The sequence below is a fragment of the Cyprinodon variegatus genome, unplaced genomic scaffold, assembly GCF_000732505.1.
Source record: "Cyprinodon variegatus isolate N-32 unplaced genomic scaffold, C_variegatus-1.0 Scaffold25, whole genome shotgun sequence".
Taxonomy (NCBI): Eukaryota; Metazoa; Chordata; class Actinopteri; order Cyprinodontiformes; family Cyprinodontidae; genus Cyprinodon; species Cyprinodon variegatus.
In genome coordinates, this window is record NW_015150478.1 from 237206 (window position 1) to 252952 (window position 15747).

The 15747-nt window shown below is 37.4% G+C and overlaps 1 protein-coding gene across 5 annotated transcripts in view; it reads left to right on the forward strand.

The window, feature by feature from the left end:
• Window positions 1–15536, forward strand: part of pak7 (p21 protein (Cdc42/Rac)-activated kinase 7) — a 90260-nt gene extending 74724 nt beyond the window's left edge. For 2 of the 5 annotated variants that reach the window (XM_015394401.1, XM_015394435.1), the window contains 8 exons: window positions 4194–4403; window positions 4597–4756; window positions 4843–4997; window positions 6746–6879; window positions 10558–10684; window positions 11087–11212; window positions 11295–11429; window positions 13307–15536. In XM_015394401.1, the coding sequence (XP_015249887.1) occupies window positions 4194–4403; window positions 4597–4756; window positions 4843–4997; window positions 6746–6879; window positions 10558–10684; window positions 11087–11212; window positions 11295–11429; window positions 13307–13462 (1203 nt within the window). In that variant the 3' untranslated portion in view covers window positions 13463–15536. The remainder of the gene's footprint in view (window positions 1–4193; window positions 4404–4596; window positions 4757–4842; window positions 4998–6745; window positions 6880–10557; window positions 10685–11086; window positions 11213–11294; window positions 11430–13306) is intronic. The other 3 variants (XM_015394409.1, XM_015394426.1, XM_015394416.1) reach the window with 2 other exon arrangements.
• The last annotated feature ends 211 nt before the right edge of the window (window positions 15537–15747 follow it).

Genomic DNA, 15747 nt, shown 5'->3' on the forward strand with positions numbered 1-15747 from the left:
CAGTAAATAGCCTCTCTAGGAAAAACAGCAAGAGAGAATGCAAGAGTAGCAGAAAAGTGATGCAAGAGAAGGTCATTTTTTTTTTCCTTTCTTTTTGTTTGTAGCTGCATTGCAAGTTTTCTGCATTTGGCGCCTTGAAGACATGCAGTGGTGCTTTATTTTTGCACAGATTCACAAAACTTGCTGTGAAGCAAAAGATTGAAAAACAAATCTTAAGATTTAACAAAGTAATTGTTCCCAATTTCATTTGACAGCAATATTTTATATAGTAGTCATGAAATAGATGAAGGTATATTATAAAAGTGTAGCTATAGCATTTCTTATTTAAGGTGGTGGGATATTCAGGGCTAATATCAAAGAAATGCTTTAAATGTAGGTTTATGTGGTTAATTTTCTCCTTTTCTTTTGTTTAAAATCATGCAGAAAAAGAATAAAAGAAAAGGAGTAGCATGGCCCACCTCCTCTCTTCCTCCTGTCACTTTTTTCCTTTGCTTTTTCTCTGCCTAAGCCCACTCACACATCCCCCCCAAAGTAAATCCTTCTCTTTCTCAGCTATTGTTGTGAGCTGTTTGGGATGTAATCGTAGACAGCATGGAGTCTTCTCTCCCCTCTCTGCCTCTGTGTTTAGTGCGGAGTGTGAGAGCTCAGTGCGGCAGCTCTCGGTGACAAATTGATGTTGCGGCACTTTCGCTTTCTGCAGCCTTAGCATAAAACTGGCCGGACGATGTTCCAGCGCGGAATTCAATTTCACAGTTGAGTTAGGTTGTTGATTACCCTGCCAAACTCAGATTAATGTGCGTTTAACCAACATGGATCAGGAGACCCTTGGCTGACAGCCAGCTTGCAGCGCCGGCTGACTATGGGTGAGGTTCAGGAGGGCAAAAAAGAAACGGGGCTCCCCCTCACACACCTGCCTAGTGCTGATTGATTGAAAGAGTCCACACCATGTAATTATACACCATCCCAACACATAAGAGCTCCTCCTCCTGCCCTGTCTGTACACATGTGGGAGTGTGTATGTGTCAGGGTAAAGACAAATAGCTGTGCGCCCACAGAAGGAAACCAATAAAGGGGAAGATAAAAGGGTTTTTAATTTACTCTCAGTATAATAATGATGGGGAAAAAAGCTGGTTGAATACCATTCCAGGAAGGTGTGGTGTAAGTAATCTAATTTAGTCCGAGACTCACAGCACCTTCACTTTTTCACAGTTAAATTAGTCTTTAACATTTTGCCACATATATGAATTCCTATCATTTTAAACTCAGAAGTCTTTATAGAGATGGATCATCTTTAAACAGAATAGCATCACATATTTATACAAATCTATAATAGTTTTCTATGCTTCCATCCACAGCATACATCTAGTATGTAAATCCCAGCTAATACCTGAAACTAGTTTTGCAATGAAATGCTGCTGTCTCTTAACCACCCAAAATTTTTATTTTATTATTACTTTCCCATATTTCACATATAGGAATGTTTTTATAAGAAAAATGCCCCTGGTTGAGTTTCAATATCTCTGCTCACTTTTCTCACAAATCTGGAATTAAAAACATAACAATGCCTGCATCTGATTTGGAAGTGTAATAAAGGGCCATTCCTGGTCATTGTTAGGTCAGTTACAATTGGCTTCCTGTATAGAGAATATACTACTGCTTTTACTGGATTATATACTGTATGGATCATTTTAATCACATTTTCTGATGCTTATTTCACAGAGTCTACTAAAAAAAAAAACAATGATTTGTTGGCTGCTAGACTAAAAACTTTTCTTCCTTTTTTTCCCCGGTTTTTTTTTATTGTTATTACACTGTCACAAGTACAGAGCAACAAAATGAACACTCTGCATTTAACCCATCCCCTTGGGCTGCCATTGTGCGGCGCCCGGGAAGCAGCGTGAGATTAAGGGTCCCAGAGTGGCAGTCTGTGGGAGTGGGGCTTAAACTCAGAACCTCTGGATTTCAAGCTCTATGCCTTAACCACCAGGCCGCCACTTCTCGTCTAAAGCATGGAAGTAAAAATAGCAGTATTGTGTGTTAAACATCAGAATGGTAAATAAATATCATTCTAGTTTAGGACTAAATATTTATGATGGGTTGTTTAAGGATTAGGCCCTGCGATGGACTGGCAGACCATCCAGGGTGTACCCCGCTTCTCTCCCATTGACTACTGGGATAGGCTCCAGAACCCCGCAACCCGTTTAAGGAATAAGCGATTACGATGATGGCTGATGTTCAAGGGTTATGTTCCTGTAGACAAAATGTTTATCCATGGGCTCTGCCAGATTATGCTGTTACATCTTTTCGTAGTTGCCATATAGTGCAGAACTTGAGTATTATTCAGGAACATGCATAACACAGGAGTTAAGAAAATATAGAAAGTTAGAAAATTATTCACTTCACTGTTTTACATGTTTTCACCTTTAAAAAAACTACATTGTAACCTATTAGGATTTTATCTTAGAGATCACTATAAAGTAGTCCAAAGTGTAAGGAGAAGGAGGGTTTCCAAAATGTTAAACTCTTGCAAGACATTAGATTTAGGTGTGAAATTTGACTTGGCATTTCTGATACACATGAATATAATTTTACTTGAAGCATTTCTGTGGTTCTGGCTGCATGTTTAGAGTTAATATGTGCTGGAAGGTTAAACCTCCACCCTACATAAAATAAGTGAAGCAGGGAAGTTGTTCACTTAAAGTCAACATTTTATTTTCAGTTCCCAAATAACGGTATTTAACATTTACTTGGGAAAAAATGCTTTTTAATTGACAACTGACCTGATTCACTTTTTTTGGAGTAGTTTGTCATTTTAAATATATTTTGCCAGTATTTTGCTTCATCCATCTTTCCTTAAACTGAATGGTCCCTCCTTTCTTGCTGAACGAAAGCAGGCCCACAGCATGATGCTTCCACTACTATTTTTAATGGGAGGGAAGATGTGTTTAGTCTGATACACAAGCCATTAATTACAGTTTTAGTCTAACAGACCAGTTCCCTACATGGCTTGGGGCAATCTGCAAATTTAACTTTATATAGTTTCCTTTTTATGACTTTCTCCTTGCAATGAGAAAGATACTATTTCAGAGGACAATGCACACTTAACTTCCTTGGAGTCTCTTTGAGTTATTTCGCCCTTAAATAACATCATCTTAGTGAAGACAAGAAAGGAGACAGTGAAGGAAAATCTAAATCAGACCTTTTGCTGCCTTAGGTCTGCAGAGAATCACTTTTTTGACTTCTCTCCAAAAAATATTTAAATGTTTATAAATCCCTCAACATAACAAGATCCAGCATAACCACTGATACTCCCATCACCTTACTCTTATTAAAAGTCAAAATAAAAGCTTATCAGAAAAACAAATAAAGAATAAAAACATCTAGGTTAAGATAAATCAGCTTATTATTATTATTATTATTATTATTATTATTATTACAATATTCATTATTTCTGATATTGAATGCATATCCATCAAGCTTTTTCTCTTTTTTTCCCCCATAGCTGCTCATTTTAGTGGGTTTGAATAAAGTTTTAGAGATTGATCAAAAAAACGGTAGTTTATAAGTGTGAAACAGATGGAAAAAAGTAAAAAAGATTTTCACTTTCTTTTACATATTGAAATTTTGGTGTCCATGCAGCCCAGTGATTTTTTTTTTTTGTCGTTTTGTTTGTTTTTTTTTGGTATGAGGCATGTGGGCACTAACCCTGGGGAGCATTTAAAAAGGATTTACACACAAGCCCATTATTAAAATATACTTATTTGTCACTATTGTTTTGTACAAGTTTTTTAAATTAAAATTAAAGGTTAAACATAACAGAAACAGTTTCTTTTTCAATTTGCATGTTTTCTAAACAAAAACAAGGCTTTGATGGGCTACTGTATAAAAACTCAACTTTATTCCTGACATTTTAAATTGGAAAAGCTTCCTAGGTGGGAAGCGAAACTTCTTCAAACTTGGAAGCAAAGTCCAGTGGATTTTTTTTTTACTTTTTTGAATAAAGCTGAGACGTTAAAGGAGGCACTTGCCCAGAGAGCTATTCTCTTGCTAAAGTGCAGATCTGAATTACATCCTGGTATAAGCATGTTATTAGTTTGTTGAACATCATTTAAAGAATGCTACCATTGATTTATCTTCTCATCTGTATGTGTAGTGTTAAGTTTAAATGATCAAAAGTGCACATTTTCTTCCAGGGTGATTATGAGCGTTCATCTCGTGATGAAAGTCCCCAAGTCGCAGGTGGTGACACCTACCTACGAGGGCCTCTTAAGCTACCTCAGAGCCAGATCAAACCACCTGGCTACCCACCAGCACACCTTCCTTACCCTCCTATGTTTCACCACTACAAGCCCTCTCCTTACCACCATCCTCCCTCCCAGCCCAGCCCACCGTACACCCCTCAGGTACAGTATGCCCCAATCTTCTCCCAGCATACAGATCAAATATAATGTTTTTAATACAGAGATAATTTTCTGGTAAACAAGGACAGACAAGAAGGATTTGATAGTGTCAGTTTACCATTACAATATATTTGATTTTAAAATTGGCTTAAAAATTATAACAGGCAAATGGTTTCTCTTGATTTGCATTTCACAGAGTCTTGTTTTCATTCAGGGGGCCTATTCACAGCCTTCATCTCCTTACATACCCCCTGGGGCTTATCCTCCTCCTTCATGGGGCTCAAGCTCTGACACCCAGCCCTCCAGAGTCTCCCACGAGCAGTTCAGAGCTGCACTTCAGCTGGTGGTCAACCCAGGTGAGAGTGGCTGAATAGAAACAAATGAGGAGGATACTAAGATTTCTTTGGAATAGGATTCAAAAAAGGGTTTTTGCTCCAACCAGGCGACCCTCGGGAATACCTGGACAACTTCATTAAGATCGGAGAGGGCTCCACTGGGATCGTCTGCATCGCCAGCGAGAAGCACAGCGGCAAGCAGGTGGCGGTCAAGAAGATGGACCTCAGGAAACAGCAGAGGAGAGAGCTGCTCTTTAATGAGGTGAGGAATAAGAAACTAGTATGTTAAGATTCACCTTGATCCCTACGAACACCAACCTCTTCATGTAGATGAGTGTTTGTTTTTCTGTTGAATTTAATATATTGAAATGAGATCCTACACAGCTATTATTTGTCACAGATTGTTGACAGCTTAAATAGGCAGCAGCAGATCTGTTGCTGTTTTAAATAGCATCATTAAGCATGCTACTCTGTGTAATATACATAAGAATAAATCTCTTTTCAGTTAATAAAAAAAGAGATTTTCACTACTATTTCTGTGGAATATAGCACAGGCAATTACATAAATCACTAACACATTTCTGCATCTGTAATTGCATTAATTTTCAAACTGAGCAAGTGTTTACTCAGAAACCCTTAAGCAAGTATTTATTTCAGGGCTGTGTATGCAGACTCTAGACTAACTGTGGACATTTTTCTTCTCTTCTACATATAAATGGCCATATTTGCAGACAAACTGTATCTAAAATCATGGTTGGAGTGGACCTCTTCCTGACTATGTTTCCTGTGTTTCTGAGAGATTTGGCAGTGGGTGTTCACTTTGGAACCAATTGGTTCATGTAATCCTATTATTTCTGATTTAATCCTATTAAGGTTAAACCTTCCATAAAATGTGCCTCAGAAGGAAAACTTCAATTTTAAACAATACATTGCAAGGTATACTGTACATAATACATTTCTAAACTACTTCCTTAGAGCATAATTCATTTTCATTCTTAATAAATCATAAAACTCTAATTAGACACTATGGATTTAATAAGAAGGTTGACGTTTTTGATGATATACTATTTGGACCTCTTTTGTACATGACTGCAATTTCTTGAACATAAATCTGTTTTTTTTCTAGAAGTGAAACATGTATAAGAAAAATGTTTGTTCTATTGTTTTTGACATTATATAAATAAGTTTTTTTGGAGTAATGAGGGCTGCACATTTTGCAGTGGGAAACCCTGTTGCCTTGCAGCAAGAAGACTCTGGGTTCAATTCCTTGCCCGGGGTCTTTCTGTATGGAGTTTTTCAGCATGTGTTCTCTCCTGGTACTCGGGCTCCCTCAGTTCCACAGTCCAGAAAACATGACTGTTAGGTTAATTGGCTTCTCTGAATTGTCCTCAGGTGTGAGTGTGTGTGTGCATATTTTTCTGTCTTTATGTGTCTCTATGTTCAGTGTATTCTCATTATGAGTCTGTATGAAATCGTACGAAAGGTTATGCACCGTAATTTCGTACATTTTGGACGTTTTTCTCGTCGTATGCGCATGCGCATCTTCCCATTCAATAGCATGGTAAGATGCACACCATTCAATAACATAGAATTTAACATGCAATTAACCCTGACCCTAACCCTAACCCTAACCCTAAGATTTAAAACAGCAAGCAACGTAGTTAGAGACATGAAGAAGTAATTTTTGCACTGTTTTTCCCAGTTTTACGTCCGTCCGCGGAGCTGCTTTTTTTGTCTGTCTGCCAGCGCATGTGCACTGATCTGTTTTTTTGAGGAAAAACATCCAAAACATACAAAATAGTGTGCATAACTTTTCGTACGATTTCATACGAACTGATAATGGGAATATGTTGCTGTGTTGCCCTGTGATAGACTGGCAACCTGTCCAGGGTGTTTCCCGCCTCTCACCCACCGTGACCCTGACAAAGACTAAAATGGATAGATCTGGACTAATGCTTTATTTATCTCATGAAGCTGTTTTTTTAACGTTTGTATAATTCTCCATTGAAGGTGGTGATCATGAGGGACTATCATCATGAAAATGTTGTGGACATGTACAACAGTTACCTGGTGGGAGATGAACTATGGGTGGTCATGGAGTTCCTGGAAGGTGGGGCGCTCACCGACATTGTGACTCACACCAGGTAACCAGCCTATCAGATGGTTTATTACAAAGGTTACTGCTGATTCTCTTTGCTTTGAGGTTTATTATAAATAAAGGCTCCTTATTTTGCCTGTACTTATATACAGAAGATTTTTAATAATACATTATTATTAGTAGAGCCAGCAGCATCAGGAATAATTATTTTTATCAGAATAGTTATTATTGTTATTATTGTTGTTATTATTATTATTATTATTATTATTATTATTATTATTATTATTATTATTATTATTATTATTAATAGTTATAGTAGTTGTTTAATAATTGCAGAATTGAATTTTGCTGAAATGAGTCCACAAAGTTTAGGTCTTAAAGTAACCCCACATATAATCAACATGTTTCTTCTTTCTAAAAGTGACATTAACAATTTCTAAATGTCCGAGCCAGAGTCCCGATATGTATCTGATATACAATCTGTGGAGGGGGCTAAATATTGGGCTCGAACTCATCACCAGGGAAATCACTAAAGTATTTTAATGGTTTTTACTTATAATAGATGGTTAGTAATTATGAGAAGGAGGACATAGATTTCATCCCACATTATTTATACTCCTTTTATCGTGTTTCGTCACTTTTTAAAGAAGTCTGACTGATTTCCTGTCTGAAACTAACTTTTAGATAAAATTAAAAATCATTTTAAATGGAAATCTGCCAGAGCTATGACTAATTTGGGGCTTTGAGTGTATTAATGTTTGTCCAGAGCATGAGAGGATACAAAAATTAAAAAATAAAATAAAATGAAAAAATAACAAAATGTTATTATCTGCTGCTGCCCCAGTATTAGGAGCAAAACTGATGTCTAGGGGCCCTAAGACATCCAGCTAAACGTTGACTAACTTTAATAATTGGCTAATTGGCTAACTTAAGGCAGTTTATGCAATAGTTTCAGTTCCATACATTTCATCTGTGCTAAACTATAGATGCCTGGACAAGTTTATGAACTTAATTTAAAGAACAGAAGCACTGGGCTATAAGACACTAAAGATGGATAAATGTAATCCAGATCAGGTTCAGCTAATTTTTTTTTGTCTTCACTAACTTTCCAAACAGTGTTGATGTGGTGGAGTTGCTTCTCCAAGAGGCCTTTCTCATTGTTGCAGGCTTACTCTGCGCTCGCCGTATAATTACAGTCATTTGCATTGAGTGTCAGCATTAACGTGGCACGGTGTCGGCTGCTAATAACACGCTTTGTTGAGGCCGAGCGCCGCTTCGCCGTGAAGGACTTTGAGCGCTCTCCCACGCAGATGTTTGGCTGTTTGTGTGTAAAAAGAAAGTTTAAGCACACAGTAATGATTGTGGAAATACTGCATAGAGCTTTATAAATAGGATGTAATTTGATGCACATTACCCCACTCGCTCCAAGCTTTGGTTGGTTGTTTGTTTTTTTGTTTTTCTTAATGTCCAGAACAAATAAATCTGATAAAAAAGAAGAAAGTCTTATATATGCTTCTGAGGTTTAATGTTCTGGCTGGTCCTCATGGAGTCTGATGAAAACTATGAGTTTAAATTAAAGTCATAGCAAAGAAGTTCCTGTTGTTCTAAGTAATTAATGCCACAAATAGTCTATCTGAAGTCTCAGAAGCATTTCTGTAAAGCAATTTGTTGCTTTAATAACAGCAACATGTCTCATATTTTCCCCTTATCAAGTGTTTTCCATTTACTCACATATAGATGCATTACCAGTGGCACAATGATATGAAATCCGGTAAAGATTTCAATTAAAGTCCTTTAATGAGAGTTTCATTTTCATATGTATATGAATGCCTGCTTTCTTTAATATGTGTGTATGTGTGTTGTTCTCCTTCCGTCCATAACCTTTCCAGGCTCATTAAAGTCTTTTTCGGCGTTTTCAAATGATTTCGTTTTTCAGTGAACATGTTTTCCCATCATTCACCTCTGCATGTACACTAAAGAGGTAATGTATATGGTGGGGGAGTGAGGGGATGTTGCTGAGGGGGGTTGTTTTTGCATACTTCTCTCAATCCTGACAAGCCAGATGCTCTTGTTTTGAGTTTTTTTCCCCTCTATTTTCTGAAAGCCCATTAAACATCCGTGATTGGAAAAGCATACATGAGTGATTAAAATAAGGTAATAAAAAATTAGGGGAGGAAATGGAAATCTGCTGAAATCTGGAAAGTTTGTGTGTGTTTTAGCCTTAGGGCTGTTTGTCACATTATAACTAATTTTTTTTTATTAAATCCTTCCACGAAAGGAGAAGAGTTTGCATTTGATGCCTAATAATTTGCTACATATGCATGCACATTTCTATGCACAAACATCCAGATGCAACATATTTGCATGTTCTTTTACAGATTTTTCCAACATATTTAGATAAAGAGAGATCAGTGCATGTTCACTCTTAAATGCACAGGATGGTCTGAGCAGCTGGGTCTGGATGTTAATGTTCAGTCAGGCTGTGTGGGCTCAGTCAGATGAACTACATCGCCCTGCCTCTCCATATGGGACCCTCGTGCCTGCTTGCACATTACAGCCACTGTAGGCTAGAGGGGGATGTTTAACAAACTCCATCTCTAAACCACATCTTTTTATTTGGTGAAGCTTGAGTTTTTATAAACCTTTAAAATTGATTGACTTTCCTGCCTCTAAAACAGAAAAAGGCATCTGTTGTTTCAGGACTGAAAATATATTCTATTAGTGACTGGTTTGAAATATGAAATGGGAAAATAAAAGGTAAAGTTCTGCAGTCTTTGTGGATTTTTGGTTATAATGCGGTTTGCGTCAAGCAAATACAACATGTAAAAATAAAACAAACAATAAGTCCTATTCTAACAGAACTTTATAGGTTTAGTACTATTTCAGCATCATACTCTCAAAATTTTCTACTTCCTATATTTTACTTCATTTGTTTCCCTGTTTTAAAGTTGGTTTGTGTTTTATATTTCTCCCATAATAAAATACAGTTTTCTTGTGTAAAAGTATATGGATACGTGTACTCTGACTTTTTTTATTTTTGTCCACCCAATTGCATCAATTAAGATTAAACGAAAAATATATATTTTACTAAGGTAAACTGAGCATATTCATTTGAAAAAGTTATTAACAAACTTGACAGGCCTATTGCAACTGAACATAATGTAACATGGGAAACAGTATGTGTTATCAAATTCTGTAGTTGTAGTATTCTGGGTGCTGGCATGTTGGTTGGGGGTGGTGAGGCCCAACACTGAGTACTACCCTGCCAGCAAGAGCATTACTTCAATAGAAACCCCAGTATAGAAACTTTGGAGAAATCATGAGAAGTCTTAAACTTCTTTGCATTACCACTTCAAATGTCTTACCAGTCATGCAATAGCTGTCTGCCCAGATGATGTGATTAGAAGTTCTACCCCTTTATTTAATGAAATAATTATAACAGGCTAAAGCCGGCTAATTGCTCAGGCTATTAGCTAAGGTAACCAGCCTGCAGTAACCCCCTTAAGAGGAATGCTGTTAGTTTTAAAATAGAATTATCTTGTTCAGAGTGATGGGTGCACTTTTAATTACCTGAAATATAAATATCACTTAAAAACCATTGTGTTCCAGGCCAGGGAAGTGTGGTAGACTTAGGCTGTTAATTTCCATTGAGTAGCAATTGGTGGGGGAGGGGTAAGGTGGTGGTCCTTCATGCTTCTTACCACTTCTGTGCATGTCTCTACAGGATGAACGAGGAGCAGATTGCAACAGTGTGTCTGTCGGTGCTGCGCGCTTTGTCCTACCTGCACACACAGGGAGTCATCCATCGAGACATCAAAAGCGACTCCATTCTCCTGACCAGCGATGGCAGAGTAAGTGGATTTGATACACTTATAGGTAGGATTTCTTATTATTCATTTTCTTCATTCACAGTCCTCTTTTTAGGCCATCAAACAGTTTTTCTCTTTAAATTTATTTCCTTTTATTGACTATAGTGCTCTCTCTGACTTTCCTTATTGATGTTGTTTGTCACTTGTATACAGGGAGTGTGAGAAAGGCATTCATTCATGAGACACAACTTGTGCCCCAGTAATTAAATCCTGCATAATGCCTCCTAACTACTTGATAAGACACGATGAACTGAGTCATAATTAACTGCTAATAGGAGAGATTAGTGTCTTGTGTGGAAGCTCTTCATCACATGGGGTCTGGACTATTCTGATCTAATATATTTCCTGCCACATGTCCTGATTGCTGTTCTCTGTGCCTTACAGATCAAGCTGTCAGATTTTGGCTTTTGCGCCCAAGTTTCCAAAGAGGTGCCTAAGAGGAAATCTCTAGTGGGAACTCCCTACTGGATGGCACCGGAGGTCATATCGAGAATACCGTACGGGACTGAGGTGAGAACATATGCCGCCATGTTACTGTATCCCTTTAGAGGGTTCTTGGAGACATAATACTTTGTTCTTGTTGTGTGTATAGGTGGACATCTGGTCTTTAGGCATTATGGTGATTGAAATGGTAGATGGAGAGCCCCCTTACTTTAACGAGCCTCCTCTGCAAGCTATGAGGAGGATACGAGACAACCTTCCCCCACGGCTAAAGGAGTCTCACAAGGTAAGGGAAATAACACAACACACCGATTCGATTTTGCGTCCATTCCGACAGAAGGTTGTCGGAAGAGGTTGTGGTGTTTAGCACTTATTGAAAGTCAACGGTAATGATCACACCGAACAGGATTTTACGCAGGGGGGCTGCATAGGTCCAACTGAGATAGGCCCCAGGTCTGTTTTAGCTGGACTATTCAGAAATTCTGCGGCAGTTTCATGGGTCTGACAGGAAGAAAGACACGGTTATAAAGTAAAAACTCATCTGCTTTGGGGGGAAATACTAAATAAAATCTGTTAATCGCACAGGAAAACAGTCAGTTTTGGAGTCGCCTGTATATAGCAAACAGGACAGACCCATTAAAAAAATTATCAATGAAACATTAAAAGAATATAATACTTTTACCATAATAGGAGTTCAGGAGGACAGAAAACAGATAAAGTAGTGATCCTCTTTGAGCCTTGCAAAAACAGAGGGACAGAAAACGCAGCTTTAATCTCGAAAAAAAAAATCACTTCAGGAGGAGAAAAAACGCATATAGTAAAATAATGATCCTCTTTGAGCCTCACAAAAAAAAAATAAAAATAACGAAGGGCAGACAGAGCAGGTAAGCACGTTAAATCTCTCACCTTTTTATGAAAAATAAAAAAAAAATTCGATAAACTTACCAGATCTCCTGAGAACCACCTACAGTATCTGCCTCAGTCAGCATATAAACCATCCCACAGCGTTCAATGCTTTTTTTCCCTTTTTAGATAACGTAGATATCATTATGTTTTTAATATATACAAATGAACATTCTCTGTCTGTTCTGGTTTGAGATGCTGCACAGACTCGTTAAGTTGGGCTTTGCTTTACAGAATACACCAGTGTTTTTATTAACTTTTCATAATCTGTCCATGTCAAATGTGGGAAATTGTTTGAATTTGTTAATAGCACAGAGACAGAAGCGAAAAACAATCTGTGCAGATCTGCTCACCCTGGCTAATCGTAGCCTCCCTATACCCTATAGTGTATCAATGGAAAAAATCGGATCTGAGATCACAAAGTTAAGATACAAGAATCTTAGAAGATTCAGGAAGCAGAATGAAGTTGTCACACTTTTAGACTCAACATTATTTAGTGAAATTTTAAAGATATTATGTAAGAATTATTTTAAAAAAAAAACAAAAAAAACATGAAAAGTGTCAATGAGACAAGGAGATCTCCTCAAACAAAGTTACAAAGTTGACAGGATGCAGAAAACAGTTGTGGCATGCTAACAGCAGATGCTAATTACCCCAATATGTTTATTAGCACAAAATGCTTTTTATCTAAAAAGGGGGGTAATAACTTTGTAGCAAACTGAAAGCAACCACAAACAATTGGATGTAATTTTAACATGATCACTCAAAAGTATGTTAATTAGCTTATCAGTCAGTGATAACATTTAGCAACATTTCAGGTTTTTTTAGCATAACCAAAGCAACTTTGCGACTTTTCTGGCAGTAAACCTTGAGATGTGTACAGTTATGACAGAATAATATTATTTAAACAGGAAAAAGTAAAAACGCAAATGTTTTCAGTACACATAATTTTCACTATTGCAGTCCTTGTTGCAATATCAATGTCTGCCATATCTCAAGTGCATAGGATGCGATGGAAAGTTTTCCCGAAATCTTTAGTTGGTAGTTATAATTTAGATTTTTTTCTTAATTAAATGCAAGCCTTTGTTGTTTTCCATTTTATTGACTCCACATTTCTGTGCAGAACAATCCAAATAACTTATTGTGTTCAATAAATGTTTTCTAGTAGGATGTTTGTTTCCTTACTTTTTGAGTTCATTAAAGTTTATTTCATGTCTTATTAAAAAGCATAGAATGAACTAAAGTCTGTACATCTTCCAGGTATCGACTGTGCTGCGCTCCTTCCTGGATATGATGCTGGTGAGGGAGCCGTCGCAAAGAGCCACTGCCCAGGAGCTTATCCAGCACCCATTTCTCAAGTTATCTGGACCCCCATCCTGCATCGTCCCCCTCATGAGACACTACCGCCATCGTTGACCTCCTGGCCTAATCTTGTGCTCTTCCACACTAAAAACACACGCTTACTCACCCCTTAAGGGTGGCACCGCCCTCACCCAGTGAAACCAACCTGCTGCGTGGTGGTGTGCCACTAACACCTGTAACCGTAACGTAGATTAGATGGAGGAATATTTAAGACGTATGTTTTAAAAACACATGCACACAGTAAAAAAAGAAGAAAAAAATAGTCTACAGTTAAGAGGAGAAAATGAGGGTACAGAGGAGCTATCTGGACATTCCGCTGAACCGTGAGCTGGTTTGCAAGCTGCACTCTTCTTTCTTCCTAGACTCAGAGTCTTCAACTGCACGGAGACTAGTAGTAGCCATCAGCCTTCCACTGCTTCAGAAGAGTGTGCTGAGTTGCTGGTGAGGCGGAAGGACCTATGTGACCCCAAAGCTTCAAAGCAGAGAAACAGAGGGCAAAACAATCAGCGTGAGGAGAGAGGCTTTTGACCGTCATTGGTCCATCATTTAGAGGGACAGTCTGTGTCCCAGCAGCTCGGACGCAGACAAGGTCACTCGCTTTTCTCTTTTCACACACAAGTCAAACGTGAAAAATGTATTTTAGAGAAAACTTGTAACATTTTCTGTACAGTTTTGATAATTTGCAGTATTTTATTGTGTCGTAACTATTGTGATATGAGCAGTATTAAATAGAATTTCTGCAGAGATCTTTCCTACTGTTTATAATCCAGTTTTTGCTTAAAGATATAAAAGATATTCCAAAAATAAATCTAGCTAAACTTAACTGTTACTAAAAGTCCTTAATATATTTATGATCTCACGTTTGTAGACAGAACTTCCATTAAATGTTTGAAAAAAGGGTAATGTCAGAATTTTCTATGACATTTTGAAGTATTTATTTATTTATTCGGGTGACATTTTTTATTTGTAGTGTGGCCTTGTTTTGTCTTTATTTTTGGGCACTTTTTGTTCCACATTTCTTGCGCGTTTGCAAACAATAATATCAGTTGTTTTATCATCCAAGCAATACCCCAGACCTATTTGTAAAGACGCTAAACCCTGCTTTTATGATACTGTAAGACCATGCATTTAAATGTAGCACAAACTGAGTGGATTTGGCAAAAAAAGAAAATGGGTATTGCTCACCTTTTATTCCTTTCATTTTAGGAGTCCTAATGGGTTTATTTAAATAGAGGCACCCCAGCACACAGAGATCAGGGTGCTGATTTAAAAGAAAATCTTATTTTCCACTCACATCTTTCATTACTCCAGCTCAGTCTCTTGCTGTCACTGAAACGTTCTGCCATTCTCATCTCCAGTCGGAGCAGGGGAACAGTGTAATCCTCCTCGCTACATCCTCTTTAACCATCCATCACTGTGATATGTACATATGACTGTGAGCGTGAGTCTGTGTTTGTCGAAGAGCAAAAGGTTTGAAGCGTGTTTATCTGTGTAAAGCGTCTGAAAGCGTGTGCCTGCGTGTTGTCCGTGCGTGCTCCACCAGCTAATCCTCGACACTGGGTCAACATCTGAATGAGTTACACTTATTTGTGGTTTTGGCTTGTACAGTGATACTGCATGTTTGTTATCAGTGAAGCTGGTTTCAATTAAAAAAAACAAAAACTCATAAAAAAAAAACAAAAAAACATCAAGATGTGTTGCATGGATTTTTATTTCATTGCCTTTTCAGATCTCTACTTTTCTCTCTTTCGATGTCCATATCAGGCAGATATGATTTTTGTTGTGAACAGCACACTGTCGGTTTGCTTCAGGGAGCCTCGTTTAATCATCATCAATTTAATTTCTCTTTGTTTTTTTTAAGTCTTTCATGTTCTCTAAATTCAAAAGTTCTCATTTCAAACAACTCCACCCCAACTTCACCTTTTAGGAGAAAAGCAAAACGACACGTCCCTGGATTGGTGTTACTATAATTTATGATGTTATTGCTCTTTCTTTCCTATAAGCCATTTCCCACTGAAACACAGTAATGGAATATTGATTTAGTTCAGACAAAGAAAGGAGCTTCTTTCTTAGTGAAGGAGGCCTAAACCCAGTGAATAAAAACATGAAAAGTGAGGTGGTAAATGTGTCTACATGGTTCTGTACAGGAAAGTTTAAAAACATCATATTTAAATGTTTCTTAAGGATACAGCTAGATTTATTGGTCATAAACAAATAAACCACATAACCTCTCAAAATTGATAAAATTTTTATTTTTTCAGGCATCTATTCTTAAGGACTTAAAGAGGAAAATATTGAACATTTTAGTTTAAAATAAATTGTTTAATTTAGTTTTGGTC